The 15,461-nt window shown below is 44.4% G+C and overlaps 1 protein-coding gene across 1 annotated transcript; it reads right to left on the reverse strand.

The window, feature by feature from the left end:
* Window positions 1-319: 319 nt before the first annotated feature.
* On the reverse strand, window positions 320-14,955 carry LOC120946217 (tetratricopeptide repeat protein 21B-like). The gene is made up of 6 exons (XM_040361037.1): window positions 14,636-14,955; window positions 11,383-11,503; window positions 7,406-7,473; window positions 3,197-3,301; window positions 421-512; window positions 320-338 (listed from the first exon to the last, which is right to left on the reverse strand). The coding sequence occupies exons 1-6, from the start codon at window positions 14,849-14,851 to the stop codon at window positions 320-322; spliced, it is 621 nt and encodes a 206-aa protein (XP_040216971.1). The 5' UTR covers window positions 14,852-14,955.
* Window positions 14,956-15,461: the final 506 nt, after the last annotated feature.

The following is a 15,461-nucleotide window of genomic DNA, read 5'->3' on the forward strand; positions in this document are numbered from 1 at the left end:
GCAGAACACAGGAGTGATCCGCATAATTCTACAAGATCATATAAAACAAACAACTCTTAGGTGTATATTGGAGGTACAAACAGGGGATATGAAAAAAAAAACATAGACCAAGGTGAGGGCAATGGCACAGGGGTCCCATATCTCGAGTGATCCCAAGGTTCCTATACTTTATCAAATTGTGGTATGGAATCGTGAACTGTTAAATATTCCATCCTCCGAATTTCAGCAATCAGGTGGAGAAATCTGGGCCATGGAGGAGGGGGAATAGACAACCAACACAACGGTATAAGCCTTTTGGCGGCCAGTGAAATATAGGCGGTTAGCATTTTTGGATAGACCTGGGAATGGAAGGCCCAAAAGGAAATTCAATGGATCAAATGGAAGGGACACTTCTATCACCTCCTGTGTCAGCAGCCTCACCTCTTGCCAAAAGGGTTGAACCAAGGAACATCTCCAGAAGATATGAAACAAAGAACCAGTATAATTTCCACAACGCCAACAGTGCGGTAGAACTGAGGGAACATATGTGTGAATGACATCAGGGGTTTTATACCAAAACATGAGAATTTTAATAGACGTTTCCCGATGAGTCACACATTTAGAGGATTTAAAGGTAGAAGGCCAAATCTTATCCCAGGTTTGGACCGTAATAGGCTTACCTAATAAGTGAGACCACTTTCTCATGTAAAGGTGTGTGGTTTCAGAAAGAGAGGATATTAGGTGTAATTGGTGAGGGCCCTGGGCACACAAAAACTCAAAAGCTGTCGGTTTGTCGAGAGTCAGGGTAGGAGATTTGGATTGAAAAAAAATGCCTAACCTGCAGGTAAAAATAAAATAGGCAGTTGGGTATATCAATTTTTTTGTGCAGTTATCGTCGGATTTGCGGCGGTATTCGGCCACTAGTGGTGCAGTTTTACCCCCCGCTAGCAGCCGAAAAAGGGTTAATACTGCTGGCAATGCGCCTTTGCATTGCCGGCGGTATAGCCATGGTGTCCCATTGCTTTCTATGGGCAGGCGCGGTAAACACACCACTCCTTCAGTGCTCCAAAGATGCGGCTAGCAGGACTTTTGGAGCGGTCCTGCTAGCGCACCGCTCCAGTGAGAGAGCCCTCAGGGTTTTCACACTGGAGAAACAGCAGCCGCTATTTCAGGTTGGTTTGCAAGCGCTATTTTTAGCGCAATAGCGCCTGCAAACCGCCCCAGTGTGAAAGGGGTCTAAGTAATGTAAGTAATGTATACAGCTACATGGCCCTGACCATTTATTAACTAAGGAAGTGATCTACATCTGTAGGGGGACAAAGGAAGTCAAAGTGTTATTTGTTTTCAGGCTGTTTAAGTAATGCAGATGAGGGGTTCCCCCTCATGCTGGGATCAACTCTTCTGTTACAGCAATGCAAACCCCAAAAACAATAAATGCACAAACAGTGCAATGACATTTTACTAAGGAGACAATTTAGGGATACACATGACTTTATGTACTGTATTTATTGGCGTATAACACTCACTTTTTTACCCTGAAAATAGAGGGTAAACTGTGCCTGCGTACTATACACAGGGGGCTGTGGAAAGTTTTTTCCCCGAAATTTACCTCTTAAAGTTAGGGTGCGTGTTATACGCCGATAAATACGGTAATTCTTCAACAAAAACTGTTCAGATATCAGTATTCAGAAACCGCTTCATCTGATTTAACTAAACTGATAAATGTGTTCTGGGCTCCAAAACCTGACTGAGCTTTGCAATATTTTATTAAACTGGACCTATTGTACAATAAAAAAACCAAAGTCTATTCCACCTACACCATTCCCCCTCTACCTTACAGCCCGAAATTGTTAATAAAGGTTATTCATAGAGTTTCTAAAGCCAAAACTTTTTACTTTATTTGACTTGAGTGGTAAGGGGGTTGAAACCTCTGTCCAGTTTTGATTTCTCTCTGTGCTCCAAATTGGGAAATTCACCCTATTTGTTATGGCAACCGCTGTCACCAAGACTGAACATGAGAAAAACTCCAACGTTTTGAGTTGACGCCAGAGCTGGAAAGGAGGGGCATTGTTTCAATGGGAACACTTGTTTATTAACCGCTTCAGCCCCGGACCATTTCGCTGGCCAAAGACCAGGCCACTTTTTGCGATTCGGCACTGTGCGCTTTAACTGACAATTGTGCGGTCGTGCGACACTGTACCCAAACAAAATTGATGTCCTTTTTTTCCCACAAATAGAGCTTTCTTTTGGTGGTATTTGATCACCTCTGCGGTTTTTATTTTTTGCGCTATGAACAAAAATACAGTGACAATTTTGAAAAGAAAATACAATATTTTTTACTTTTTGCTATAATAAATATCCCCCAAAAATATATAAAAAAAAAACACAATTTTTTTCCCTTAGTTTAGGCCGATACTTAATTTTTCTACATATTTTTTTTATTTTTTTTTATTTTACCAAAATCGCAATAAGCGTTTATTGATTGGTTTGCGCAAAAGTTATAGGGCCAGATCCAGAGAGAATTACATCCGTGCAGCGTATCAGATTAGCTACGCTGCCGTACCTTACCTGGCGGAATTTCGAATCCTCAACGATTTTGCGCCGTAAGTTATGGCGGCGTAGTGTATTTCTGGCGGCGGAATTGAAATCGGCGATTAGGGGGCGTGATTCATTTAAATGAAGCGCGTCCCCGCGCCGAATGAACTGCGCATGCGTCGTCCCGAAATTTCCCGCCGTGCATTGCGCTAAATGACGTCGCTAGGACGTAATTTTTTTAACTTAGACGTGAGTTACGTTCATCCCTATTCACGGACGACTTACGCTAAAAAATTTCAAATTTTGACGCGGGAACGACGGCCATACTAATTAATATTCCAAAGGGTCAAATGATGCGGGTAAGGAGAAATTGCACTGATCTAGAGGTGTACCTTAAACAAGCTAATGAAATCGGGAGGAAGTTTGTAAATAAAGGTTATGACAGACAGTTCATTCAGGACCACATCAAGAAAGTATATGAAACCCCTAGAAATACCCTTATCGAGGATAAACAAAAAATAACGGTGGCAACAAATGTTTTACCTATAATTTTAAATTTCTCAGCACAGCATAAACAAGTAGAGGCAATTTTTAAGAAACACTGGCCGATCCTTCAGGCGGATCGCCAATTGCAGGGGACCCTCCCAAGGCATCCTAGGGTGGTATACAGAAAAGCACCCACCTTGAGGGATTTGGTGGCCACAAATGTTCCTGACCCTTCGCAAAGGGGGAACAGTTTGACATTCTTTCGGGGGAAAGGTTTCTTTCCCTGCAAAAGGTGTTTTGCCTGCAAACACACAAACTTCATGGGCCAAAAATGCTCGAAGTTTATCTCCAATGTGACTAAAAAGGAATACATAATTGATGATCTCATCACGTGTCGAACTGAAGGGGTTGTCTACGTTCTGGAATGCCCATGCTCCCTACAATATGTAGGATGCACAAAACGCCCTATGTGGAAACGTATGAGGGAGCATGTTCAGAACATACAAAATGGCTTTCCAAAACATAGTGTGTCACGTCACTTTGAAGCCTGTCATCAAAAAAACCCTAAGGGGATGAAATTCTGGGCTATTCAAAAATATAATCCCCATTGGCGAGGAAGTCGTAAAGTGAGGGAACTCAGTAAATCCAAATCCCGTTGGATTTTTGAGATCAAATCTTTATCGCCCAATGGTTTAAATATTGATTTTGATCTTAATTGTTTTATTTCTGATTATTAATTTTGTCATGTTCCATACAGTTCATTAATTGTCAGTGGCCTTAATATTATCATGGGTAGTCAAATGGCATTCATGTTTTAATATTATGTAATTTTATATGTGTTCATTTTAATAGCATTTTAAGGTTATTCTGAGTCTCAAGTTTATATATAGACTATTATATCCATTAATGTAATTGGTCTTAATATACTGATCTCTAATATACTGGTTTTTAAGGTACATTATCCTGTCTGTGTATAGTGGTGAAGTACTATTATTATTATTTTTGACCACTAGAGGGAGTAGAAGTCAGTTATATGCTAATTTTATACATATCCATTGTTGAGAATTTGCCTAGTTGTCATAGCGATGACAATTATTTTATATATCTTTTTAGCAATTGTTCATTGATTAAAGTTGTTCAATGTATTGTTTTAAATCCGCTTTGTTGCCCCAATGATGTAACACTTAGTGTGCTCTCCACATCCGCTTGCTTCCGGTCACATGTCCTGTCTGAGCACTATAAAGTATAGCTGGCAACGCTCTATGGACATTACCCATGATTAAGTCACGTGGCAAGTGACGCAACGCGTGGGGGAGGAGCCTGCCCTACGAGACCTGTCGGAAGTTCCCGAGTGATGATCTCATTACTTTGTTACTGAGCGTCTTTCACAAAGAGGGGGGAATCGTGAGTGTATCGGCGCACAGCGCTATATTGATATTGCATTGGAGTCTGGCAGTATTACACTATTGTGTGTTTCCTCTCTCCATATCTTTCACATCCTGCCGTGATTTGTGAGGAGCGGGTCTGAAGTTATTGCACTTCATACCAATCATCAAGGCTGTGTGGTCTGTTTACACTGGAGCGGGTCTGAAGCTATTGCAGTGTATTTCAATCATCAAGGCTGTGTGGTCTGATTACACTGACACTCACTCTCTGCTGCCAAGTACTATACTGTTAACCCTTCAGTGATACCATCCTTTCATTACAGGGACGGTTATGTTACAAAGCAGTTTGCAAATGATGCTCCTTTAGTTTGTTTGTTTATTAATTACCTTGTATTGTGGTGTTATTAACACTAAGCTCTTTTTACTTATTATTAACTAGCACATTTTGAATGTATTTGATCACATTTGATTGCTTTGATCTTTTATAGTAGGTATCACATCAATTAGTTGTTTTAGCGCATATGTATATTATTTCACATTCGCTTTTTGGTTGGGTCACTTTTTTCACATGTTGCAGCTTTATACATTTGATTATTAATTGTGTGGTGTAATCTTGGATCTAATAGCGCTGTAGTTTTATTTCTTTATTTTGCATACTTAACACGGCAAGTCTATCTATACGCGGCAAAATACCAGCTTTAACTATAAGCCGGAAAAAGCCGACTACAGACGACGTTAGAAAATGCGACGGCCGCGCGTACGTTCGTGGATCGTCGTAAATCGCTAATTTGCATACCCGACGCGGAAAACGACCCAAACTCCACCCAGCGGGCGGCAAATTATTGCATCTAAGATCCGAAGGCGTACGAAGCTGTACGCCTGTCGGATCTTACCCAGATGCCGTCGTATCTTGGTTTGAGGATTCAAACTAAAGATACGACGCAGGAAATTTGAAAGTACGCCGGCGTATCGGTAGATACGCCGGCGTACTTGCTCTGTGGATCTGCCCCATAGAGTCTACAAAAATAGGGGATAGTTTTATGGCGTTTTTATAAAAAAAAAAAAAAATACTAGTAATAGCAGCGATCTGTGATTTTTATTGCGACTGCGACATTATGGAGGACACATCGGACACTTTTGACACATTTTTGGGACCATTGTCATTTTAAGGCTCCATGTACACTGGGCTTAAAAAAATGGCTGTTCTTTTTGGAGTAAAGAACGTTCATATAGAGCATTTTTTTTACAAAGTTTAGACAAGTTTAGGAGAGTTTACATTTTTTTCTGCCAGTGAGCACCAATCAGAAACGCGAATGAGAAGGGTTTTTTTTTCCTGCCTCTAAATCTTGTTCTTAAAAATATGCCTGTGAACGTCCTTATGTGTATGGACACAACGGATAACATTGAGTTGCTTCTACAGGCAGAACACAAAACTCCTGTAGAAGCAACGTTTTTTATTCCAGTGTGCATGGAGCCTTACAGCGATCAGTGCTATAAAAATGCACTGATTACTATAAAAATGACAGCAGTAAATGGGTTAACCACTAGGTGGTGCTGAAGGGGTTAAGTTAATACTAGGGAGTAATTCTTACTCGCCATGTGAGTGTGCTCGCGAGTCCCGGAACCCTATGTTCCCAAGTGACCCGCGATTGCGGTCGGCAAAGGCAGAACAGGGGCATGCCTTTGTTAACAAGACATTCCCCTATTCTGCCTAGTGACATGTCACTGATGGCTGTTCCCCCGTGATCGGGAACAGCGATCAGTGATGTGTCACTTGTAGCCACGCCCCGAGGGCTTTCACACTGGAGCGGTGCGCTAGCAGGACCGCTCCAAAAGTCCTGCTAGCCGCATCTTTGTGTTTACCGCTCCTCCACCGCTCCTTCCCATTGAAAGCAATGGGAAACCGCACCTCTGCAGAAGCGAATTGCCGGCGGTATAAGCCCTTTTTTGGCCTCTAGCGTGGTAAAACTGCACCGCTAGCGGCCGAATACCGCCGCTAAAAATAGCGGCGCTTTAAGGCCACCGCACCTCCCCCCCAGTGTGAAAGGGGCCTTTAAGCTGTTAACTGCTCTAATTTCCTCCCATGGGAAAAAAGAACCGCAGATAACCGGCAAGTCTGTTTACATGTGATTGGACACAGCTGAACACATGGCAAATGTGAAAAAGCGAAGTTCCACCCAAAATTGGAACTTCCGTTTTTTTTTCTAAACCCTCCCCTCCTCAGGTGTCACATTTGGCACCTTTCAGGGGGGTGCAGATACCTACTGTATAATACAGGGATTTGCACCCACTTCCAGAAGAGACTCCAACGGGAGTCCCCCCCACTGCCTTTTGGGAAACACACTGGTCCCAGGAGACAGCGGGGACCACTGAAAATGTGCAGTGCTACTCGTGCATGCGCAGTAGGGAACCGGGCAGTGAAGCCGCAAGGTGGCGGCGGTGGCAGCAGAAAGACGAGCGATTGCTCGTCTTCCGCTGCCGACATCGCGGGTGCGCTGGACAGGTAAGTGTCCATTAAAAGTCAGCAGCTGCAGTATTTGTAGCTGCTGGCTTTTAATATTTTTTTTTTTTGCGGGACCTCCGCTTTAAAAAAAAAATCTTACCTTTCTAGTCATTACCTTGGAGCAGGTTGGACTCTGTAGGCAGCTACAAAAACTATTCTGATCGATTTTAGAGACATTTTTTTTTAAGTGCATTAGATGGGCTCTGGCGAGGCTGCATCTGATGGGCGCTTCATTAAAAAGGTGGGGTATACATGGGCAGGACAAAGGGGGTGGGGTCAAGCGTGGAACCAGGGGGGGCCCAAAATGAGGTTTCGCCTAGAGTGTCAAAAATCCTTGCAGCAGCCCTAATTGCACTGATCTCTGCAATAGCCAACACTGCACTAGCTGCTTTTTAGCATGCAGGCTAGTATGAATGTAGCCTTAGTGATTCAAACATGTATAATCTCAGGATTCCAGGATTTCTTTACAATACATACAGTAGGTACATTATTACTGTATTCAGAAATAAGCTCTTACCTTGTGGCACACGTCAATTGCATCAACATATCTCTTTGCCTTAAGGTAGTTAAAAGCAAGTTTATATCCTGCAAATTAAATAAAATAAAAAATTGAATTAAAAAATAACATTGAAGTATCCAAAGCCAATTTTTGTGTTGGCTAGAGCAAGGAAAGGTTAAAACCAGACAGGTTTTTTCCATGCGATTCAAACAAACAATGTAAAAACAATATAAACCCAAAACTGTGCTGAGAGCAGGCGCCCTGCACGCTCCCCAGCACAGTCACCGGTGCGGACAGAAATGCTCCCAATTAGGGTGACCACGTGTCCCGGATTGCCCGGGACAGTCCCGCATTTTGCAGGTCTGTCCCGGGCACATTCATTTCAGGACAATACAGTGTCCCTGAATGAAACGGACACAGCCACGGGGCAATCTAATGCCCCAAAAAAAGGCCGCCACATCATCGCTTTACTCACCGACAGTACTTGTCCTGGCCGGGAATGCCTGGAGGAGCACAATCACCGCCCCCTGCTTGTGATTGGAGAAATCATAAATCCCGCCACTTGTGTCCAATCACTGTGCTGTGATTCGTTATAGCAGGGTTTCTCAACTCCAGTCCTCGAGGCGCCCCAACAGGTCATGTTTTCAGGCTTTCCATTATTTTGCACAGGTGATTTGATCAGTTTCACTGCCTTGCAATTACCACAGCTGTTTCATCTAAGGGAAATCCTGAAAACATGACCTGTTGGGGCGCCTCGAGGACTGGAGTTGAGAAACACTGCGTTATAGCACAAGCTGATTATTTGGAAGGGAGGGTGTCCCTGAATGGTAGTTTGGAAATGTGGTCACCCTACTCTCGATGCATATTTGCAATCGGGAGCGTTCCGATCATGTGACAGCCAATCACATCGGTCATATGACCAAAATGGCCACCTCTGCCTCCTGCCACCTAGATGTTCTTAAAGGTCCCGGAGCTGGCAGCCGGAAGGGGTTAACAAAACAATATTATTATTATTATTATTATTATACAGGATTTATATGCTTTAGTATGTAAATGTAATTTCAAAAGTAATTTGAGTAGTTTAACAGTGCAGAATTCGCTAATATAAAACCTGGTGATATCTGCCCTGAGAGCCCTTGCTCGGGCACTTCCTGTTATCGAGTGACAACGCACTTTCCCTGGCTCCAGATTGTGCTCCTGCGTTGTCAATCACACCACCCCTCCCAATGAAGACTACAAGCAGCCATTGTACAGGCATGCTTTATTGCTGTCACCATCAAGAAAGTCCATCCTGAGAAAGGACATGAGGCAGTTACTGAAATGCATGTAGAAAGTGGATACAAAGAGATTGCCGGTGTCCTAACGATATGGGTCCCCCATCGGATAGTACCTGGCCTGGACTGCCCAGGCGCAGCACATACGCAATCTGAGCCGACGGAAATCTCCGAAGATGAACAGGTGTTCATCAGCTGTAGACAGAGCATGAGCAATCAACACGCTGCTCGCTCCCGATGGTCTGGGCTGGTTATACACGAAAGAGGCGGATGATTTTATCAAAGGGGCGGATGTATGTTTATAAGGGGCTACATGATGGCCAGTGCTTTATGATGGGCAGTGCTTTTCTGAAAGGGGCGGATATGTTATTGAGAAGCGTGGCTACAGGGGATGCATTTAAACATATAAGTAATGGATATGTAAAGCACTGGCCTTCATACAGTGTTCTATCCAGGTGGGTCCCCCATGATCCGCCCCTTTAAGAAAAGCACTGCCCATCATGCAGTGTTCTATCGAGATGGGTCCCCCATACATCTGCCCCTTTCAGCACTGGCCATCATGCGGCCTCTTATAACCATACATCCGCCCCTTTGAGAAAATCATCCGCCCCTTTCTGTATTGAGCGAGCGGCGTGTATAACCAGCCACGACCATCGGGAGTTGGCGGCGTGTTGATTGCGCATGCTCCATCTACAGCTGATGAACACATGTTCCTCTTCGGACATTTCCGTCGGCTCCGATTGCGCATGCGCTGCGCCAGCGCAGTCCAGTCCGGGCACTATCCAATGGGGGGACCTATATTGTTAGAACACCAAAAAAGATTGTACCTTGCAGGGCAAAGGTACAGGTTACCCATCTGCTGGCCTACTAGCTTCCCATGCTTACCTTTCTTTCACTACCCTTAACAGCTCTTTTCAGCCATTAGGCTTGAAGAGCAATCCCCAGTACTTCCAGGCAAGCATGTGACTCTCCACCTTTCCTTGACAGTGCTAGCGCTTGGCTGCTCAAGCATTCGGTGAGGAGAGAATCTGAAAGTCAAGGGAAAATCTAACTCGCAGGTGTCAAACACAAGGTCTGGGGGCCGAATCCGGCCCTCCAGGCCATTTCATGTGGCCCTCGCACCTCTCCTGTAGCTGCAGTAAAGCTCCAGCCCTCCTCTGGTTCTCATCCAGACTCTTACTTTCTGCTTTCAAGCAATGCATCCAGCTTCTTCCCAGCAGCAGCATAAAGGGGGGTACACTGATTTAAGGGAGAGTGGGGGACTCAACTTCTGATGGTGGGTTTCTCTTAACATCTAATGTAAGGGGAAGGGATGCGCTGGACATCTAATCTTACAGATACAACTGGCCCTTTTGAGGGCAATCATAATGCCGATGCGGCCCACAATGAAATTGAGTTTGACACCCCTGATCTAACTAATGCTAAACCTGCTCTGTGCCACATTTTAAGCCTAGACTATCTAATCCTGTAAAGCAAAACTCGCTGTACTTCCCTATTCTGCACCTGATCCGGGCCGGTCTCCAGCGGCAGATGCTCTGTGCAGGAGAGGACCGACAATGGCTGTGAAATTAATAGGAAGTGATGTCACCCACTGACTTACTATGAGGCTTCAGTTGTCAGATGCCTCTCCTGCACCCGCCTACACAGCAAAGCTGACAGTTAATGCTGGGACTGGACCGGATCGGCTGCAGGATAGGCAAGTACAGTGATTTTTGCTTTACAGGGTTAGAAAGATTAGGTTTAGAATGTGGCACAGAGCAGGTTTTGCCTGGACTTTGCCTTTAATCTCTGTGTAACCCTTGAACCACTATCTGCAATAGAACAGAGAGAAAATGGAGAAGTGGCGGTGCGTTCATAAGGGCACAGTGGCGCCAAAAAAGGCTCTAATAGGCGTCAAAAAAGGTGACCTGCGAGTCACTCAGCTATGTTAGAAAAATGAATGAATATTCGCTTTCCACCAATCAGGTGCTCGGATCTGTTACCTGTCACCTGATTGGCTGAAACGACAGGTGCTGTGATTGGATGCCTATCAGGCGTCTAAGCACAGCAGAGGACGGTAAGAGAAAGCATAGAGGAGCATCAAAGACATCGCTCGTTGTCAGACGCTGCCCCACTGAGACAGGGTAAGTGTAGATGGCGGGTACACTGCCAGCTTTTGATATGGCACAGTAGCTGCGTTGGATGGGCACAGTGCCTGCGTTTGATGGGCACAGTGGCTGCATTTGATGGGCACAGTGGCTGCATTTGATGGGAGTTTCTTTTTCAGAATTTTTCAGTTTGTTTGCACCACCCAAAGATTTAAAGCACCAGCCACCACTGAAATGGAGATGGCAGCATTTATACCCACCACAGGGTCCTTATTGTTTTTCAAAGCTGCAAAGCATAGCCTCAAATGACCAGAAGCTGCCAACCCAGACTGACATGTTAGGGTACATACCAATATAACTGTCCACACATGTGACGATTTCCCTCACCAAGCCCCCCGGGGCCGAGTGGCTGCAGATAGACTTTTCGATTCATTTTGTTAAAAAGAACCTATTTAATCTTCTGTTTGATGTCAGTTGGACTCATGCCGAGTTATGTTATTAGCTGTGACTTTGGAACAGCCTGTCTGTTGGTGGCCTTGGTCTAGGATTGCCCAATCTGTTGTGTGACTCCCCCAAGGAAAATAATCACAGGCTGTCCCAATGGTGTGTGATGCGGTATATTTTCTGTTCTTACCCACAGTGGGATTCGTCTGGTTGCCGTATTTCCAAGCCATTTCATAGTTGCTGGCTGCATCTTTATACGCTTGTTCTTTCTCCATGATATAGCCTGTGTATTCGTAAGCCTTGCAGCATGACTGGAACAGGAAAGAATAACATGAAATGTATATCACATGACACAGTATTTATAGGGACTGCTTGCGTGTTAGTCTGGAATATCAAATTGGTTAAAATGGGAAGAATTTAAATAATTGATGGATTTAAATGAACCTTTACTTTGTTTTTGAACAGCGCATTTCTTACAAGTGCAAAAAACAAAGACCTCAATTCTCCCTCTTTTGGATCTTCACAAAATCATCTGTCCCTCTTTCCTCTACAACGGTTCCTCCTAAAGTAAAACTCCAAGTAAAAATATAAGACACAATTTAAAGCGGCATTAACCACTTAAACCCCGGACCATTTTGCTGGTCAATGACCAGGCCACTTTTTGCGATTCGGCACTGTGTTGCTTTAACCGACAATTGCGCGGCCGTGTGACGTGGCTCCCAAACAAAATGTATGTCCTTCTTTTCCCACAAATAGAGATTTCTGTTAGTGGTATTTGCGGTTTTTATTTTTGCGCTATAAACAAAAATAGAGCGACAATTTTGAAAAAAAAGCAATATTTTTTACTTTTTGCTATAATAAATATCCCCCAAAAAATATATAAAAAACTTTTTTTTTTCCCTAAAAATAAAATAAAAATCGCAATAAGCGTTTGTTGATTGGTTTGTGCAAAAGTGATAAGTGATAGCATCTACAAAATAGGGGATAGTTTTATGGCATTTTTATTAAAAAAAAATTAGTAGTAGTAATGGCGGGGTTTTTATTGTGACTGCGACTTTATGGCGGACACATCAGGCACTTTTGACACATTTTTGTCATTTTTACAACGCTCAGTGCTATAAAAATGCACGGATTACTGGAAAAATTACACTGGCAGTGAAGGGGTTAACCACTAGGTGGTACTGATGGGGTTAAGTCAGTACTAGGGAGTGATTCTTACTGTTAGGGGGCGTAGCTACAAGTTACACTTCCTTGATGACCGTTCCCAATCACGGGGGAACAGCCATCAGTGACATGTCACTAGGCAGAATAGGCATCCCCCTAGTCTGACTTTGCCGACCGCAATCGCAGGCCGCTCGGGAACATCGAGTTCCCAGGACGCGCGAGCACACTCACGAGGCACACAGTGGCGCGCTTGTGCCCGTTGGGCGGAAAGTTTTACAGCATATATTTGACATTAAGCTATGAAATCAGTAATTTTATGCCCAATATGACATCATTCTAAGACCACTGGTCAATCAAGAGGCCAAAAACCCGGCACCCAGAAGTAGCCAGAGAAGAAGATGACTGTAGCCGGCGAGGGGTGTAATCACCGCACTGCTGGAAGGTGGAGGTGAATATTTTTGGGGGTTTAGTTTCACTTTAATTTGGCCATACAGTGCAGGAAGAACAAAAAAAATTAGAACAGATCCAGTGGTGGCTGATGCTCAATTTTTTGAGGGGGGCGGAAAAACAAAACAAGCGACCCCCTGCCAGCCACGGTCACCCTCCCCCGCACTTACCCTATCCAGGTCGTCTTTGCGGGCTTCCCTGGCCTATCCTCACGGCCAATCTGGTCATTTCTCCTCCTGGCCAATCTGGTCTCAAAGACAAAAGCGAATGTTGATTTGCTATTGTCACAAGTGGATGGGCTCAGTGCTCTGTGAAGCCAATTATAGTCTCCGGCTCTGATCACGTGCTTCGCAAAAAAAAAAAACCTTATGCCGCGTACACATGATCGGAATTTCCGATGGGAGCTTTTCTTCAAATATTCCAACCGTGTGTATGTGGACTTTTTCCGTCGGAATTTCCAACGGACTTAAATAAAGAGCAGGTTCTCAATTTTTCAGACAGAAAAATTCCTATCGGAAAATCCGTTCGTCTGTATGGAATTCCGACAAGAAGAAAAACACATATGCTCGGAAACAATTCGACGCATGCTCGGATGCATTAAACTTCATTTTTCTCGGTTATTCGTAGTGTTGTCTGTCACCGCGTTCTTGACAGTCGGAGATTTGGTGTGACCACATATGCAAGCCAAGCTTGAGCGGGATTTCCGTCTGGAAAAAACATCAGCATTAGAACTCTCTGCATCTGGCACCCTAAATGAAGATTAGGGGCCGGGCGCATTGAGATTAGTGGGGAGGCACCCCTTGTGGACGGGGTGCCACGGAAAAGATCCCTCCCTTATCGCTATACAGGAAGGATAATCCCCCTCTGTGATTACTGTATACCGACAACCAGCACCAGCGGCTGTCGAATACCTGAACAGAGGCTGCATCACATTGGATGCAGTTTCTGTGCAGGCTTAATTAAAAAATAAAACTGGTTCCTTTATCCACGCTATACAGTAAGAGCCGGTTCACACTGGGGCGACACGACTTCCAGCATGACTTTCAGAGGCGACTCCGACACGACTTGAACATGAACCACAGGGCGATCTGGGGCGATTTACAACACGACTTGAAGTCGTCTCCAGGACAGGAGACTTTCCAGTGGCCAAAAAACAACAATCAGCTCTGGGAGAGGGAGGGGGAGGGAGGGGGGCAGGAGATGTTTCCCTGAGAAATGTATGTTATCTTCCTGGAAAGTAGCTTCAGATAAGACAGTGATCCGACTTCTGAGGCTATTGAAATCAATGGGTACAAATCGCCTACAAGTCGGATTGAAGTAGTACAGGAACCTTTTCTGAAGTCGGATCGCCTTGAGTCGTGTGTATTAACACCGCTCCCATTCACTTCCATTGTTTTTCTCTACAGCGCGACTTGGGACCACTTGAGGCGACATGAAGTCGGATCGCAAGTCGCCCCAGTGTGAACCGGCTCTGAGGATGGAAGAACCCACTGTGCCTGCAGCTCGTGTTCAGTCGCATATTTTCCAGCAGGCACTTTTGACTTTTCAATCAAAGGATTTTGGACAAAATGCCTTCCACGTAGCAAATTACAGACGGGTTATCGGAAACAGACAGAAATTAATCATAAAAGCTTGCGTCTGTTTTCTTGTTTGACAGGGTCAAACCTTACATCCAATCTAAGCAGTCAGGGCAGAACTGCCATCAGATGACATTACATACAGTGCGACTATAGCAAGTGTTGGCCATACTGTGTCTTTGTCAAGACTAAAACTTCAAGCCTTATCTTAGTATGAGGTTCAGCAACACAATTCCAGCTTTGTTGGCTACAAACCTTATTATGTCGCAGACAGCGTTTCAGCAACTCGCCCGCCATATCGTATTTGCCTGACTGAATGTAGATGTCTGCCAGTAACAGTAAGCTCTTCTCAAACTCCTCTGCCTCTGCTGGGTTCCAGTTTATTTTGGCAATGCGTTTCAGTTGGTTTCTTGCTCTTGGGGTTTGCTTTAAGATCATGTAAGCAGCGGCCATTCCCAAAAGTGCCGGCATATGGTCTTTCTGGAAGAGTGAGAGACAATTACTCTAGTAAGAATACAAAGAGTAAGGATGTGCAGTAACCCGGAGCAATAGATAACAATTCCATTATCACCCTATTAGAGAAATCGGAACAGTATAGATAATTGACAGTTATTGACTATGGATTACAGCACTCAGGGCCGGCCTTGGGTGTTCAGGCGCCCTGTGCGAGCTAATCCCGTGGCGCCCCCCCCCCCCATCTTCACCCCCTCGTCACCTAAACATACACAAAGAGGACAAAAATATTTGTAACAAATAATTTGTTTTAATAAACAAACAGACAATTTTAGTGCATGTGCAAACAATCCATGCATCTCTATGGACCCTTTCACACTGAGTCCTGCAAGCAGCATCTTTGGAGCAGCTTTTGGCCGCTAAAAAAAACGCTACAAAAATGCCCCTCTCTGTAAAAATGCCTTAGGCCCCTTTCACACTGAGGCACTGCAAAAACACATAAAGCACTTGTTAGGCAACACAGTTAAGCCTTTAATTGCCCTAGATCAGGGGTCTCAAAACTGCGGCGTGGGGGCCAGATGTGGCCCTTTACTTGCTTTTATCTGGCTCTTGGGGCAATATTTCATCT

Source organism: Rana temporaria, chromosome 7 (genome assembly GCF_905171775.1).
Source record: "Rana temporaria chromosome 7, aRanTem1.1, whole genome shotgun sequence".
Classification (NCBI taxonomy): Eukaryota; Metazoa; Chordata; class Amphibia; order Anura; family Ranidae; genus Rana; species Rana temporaria.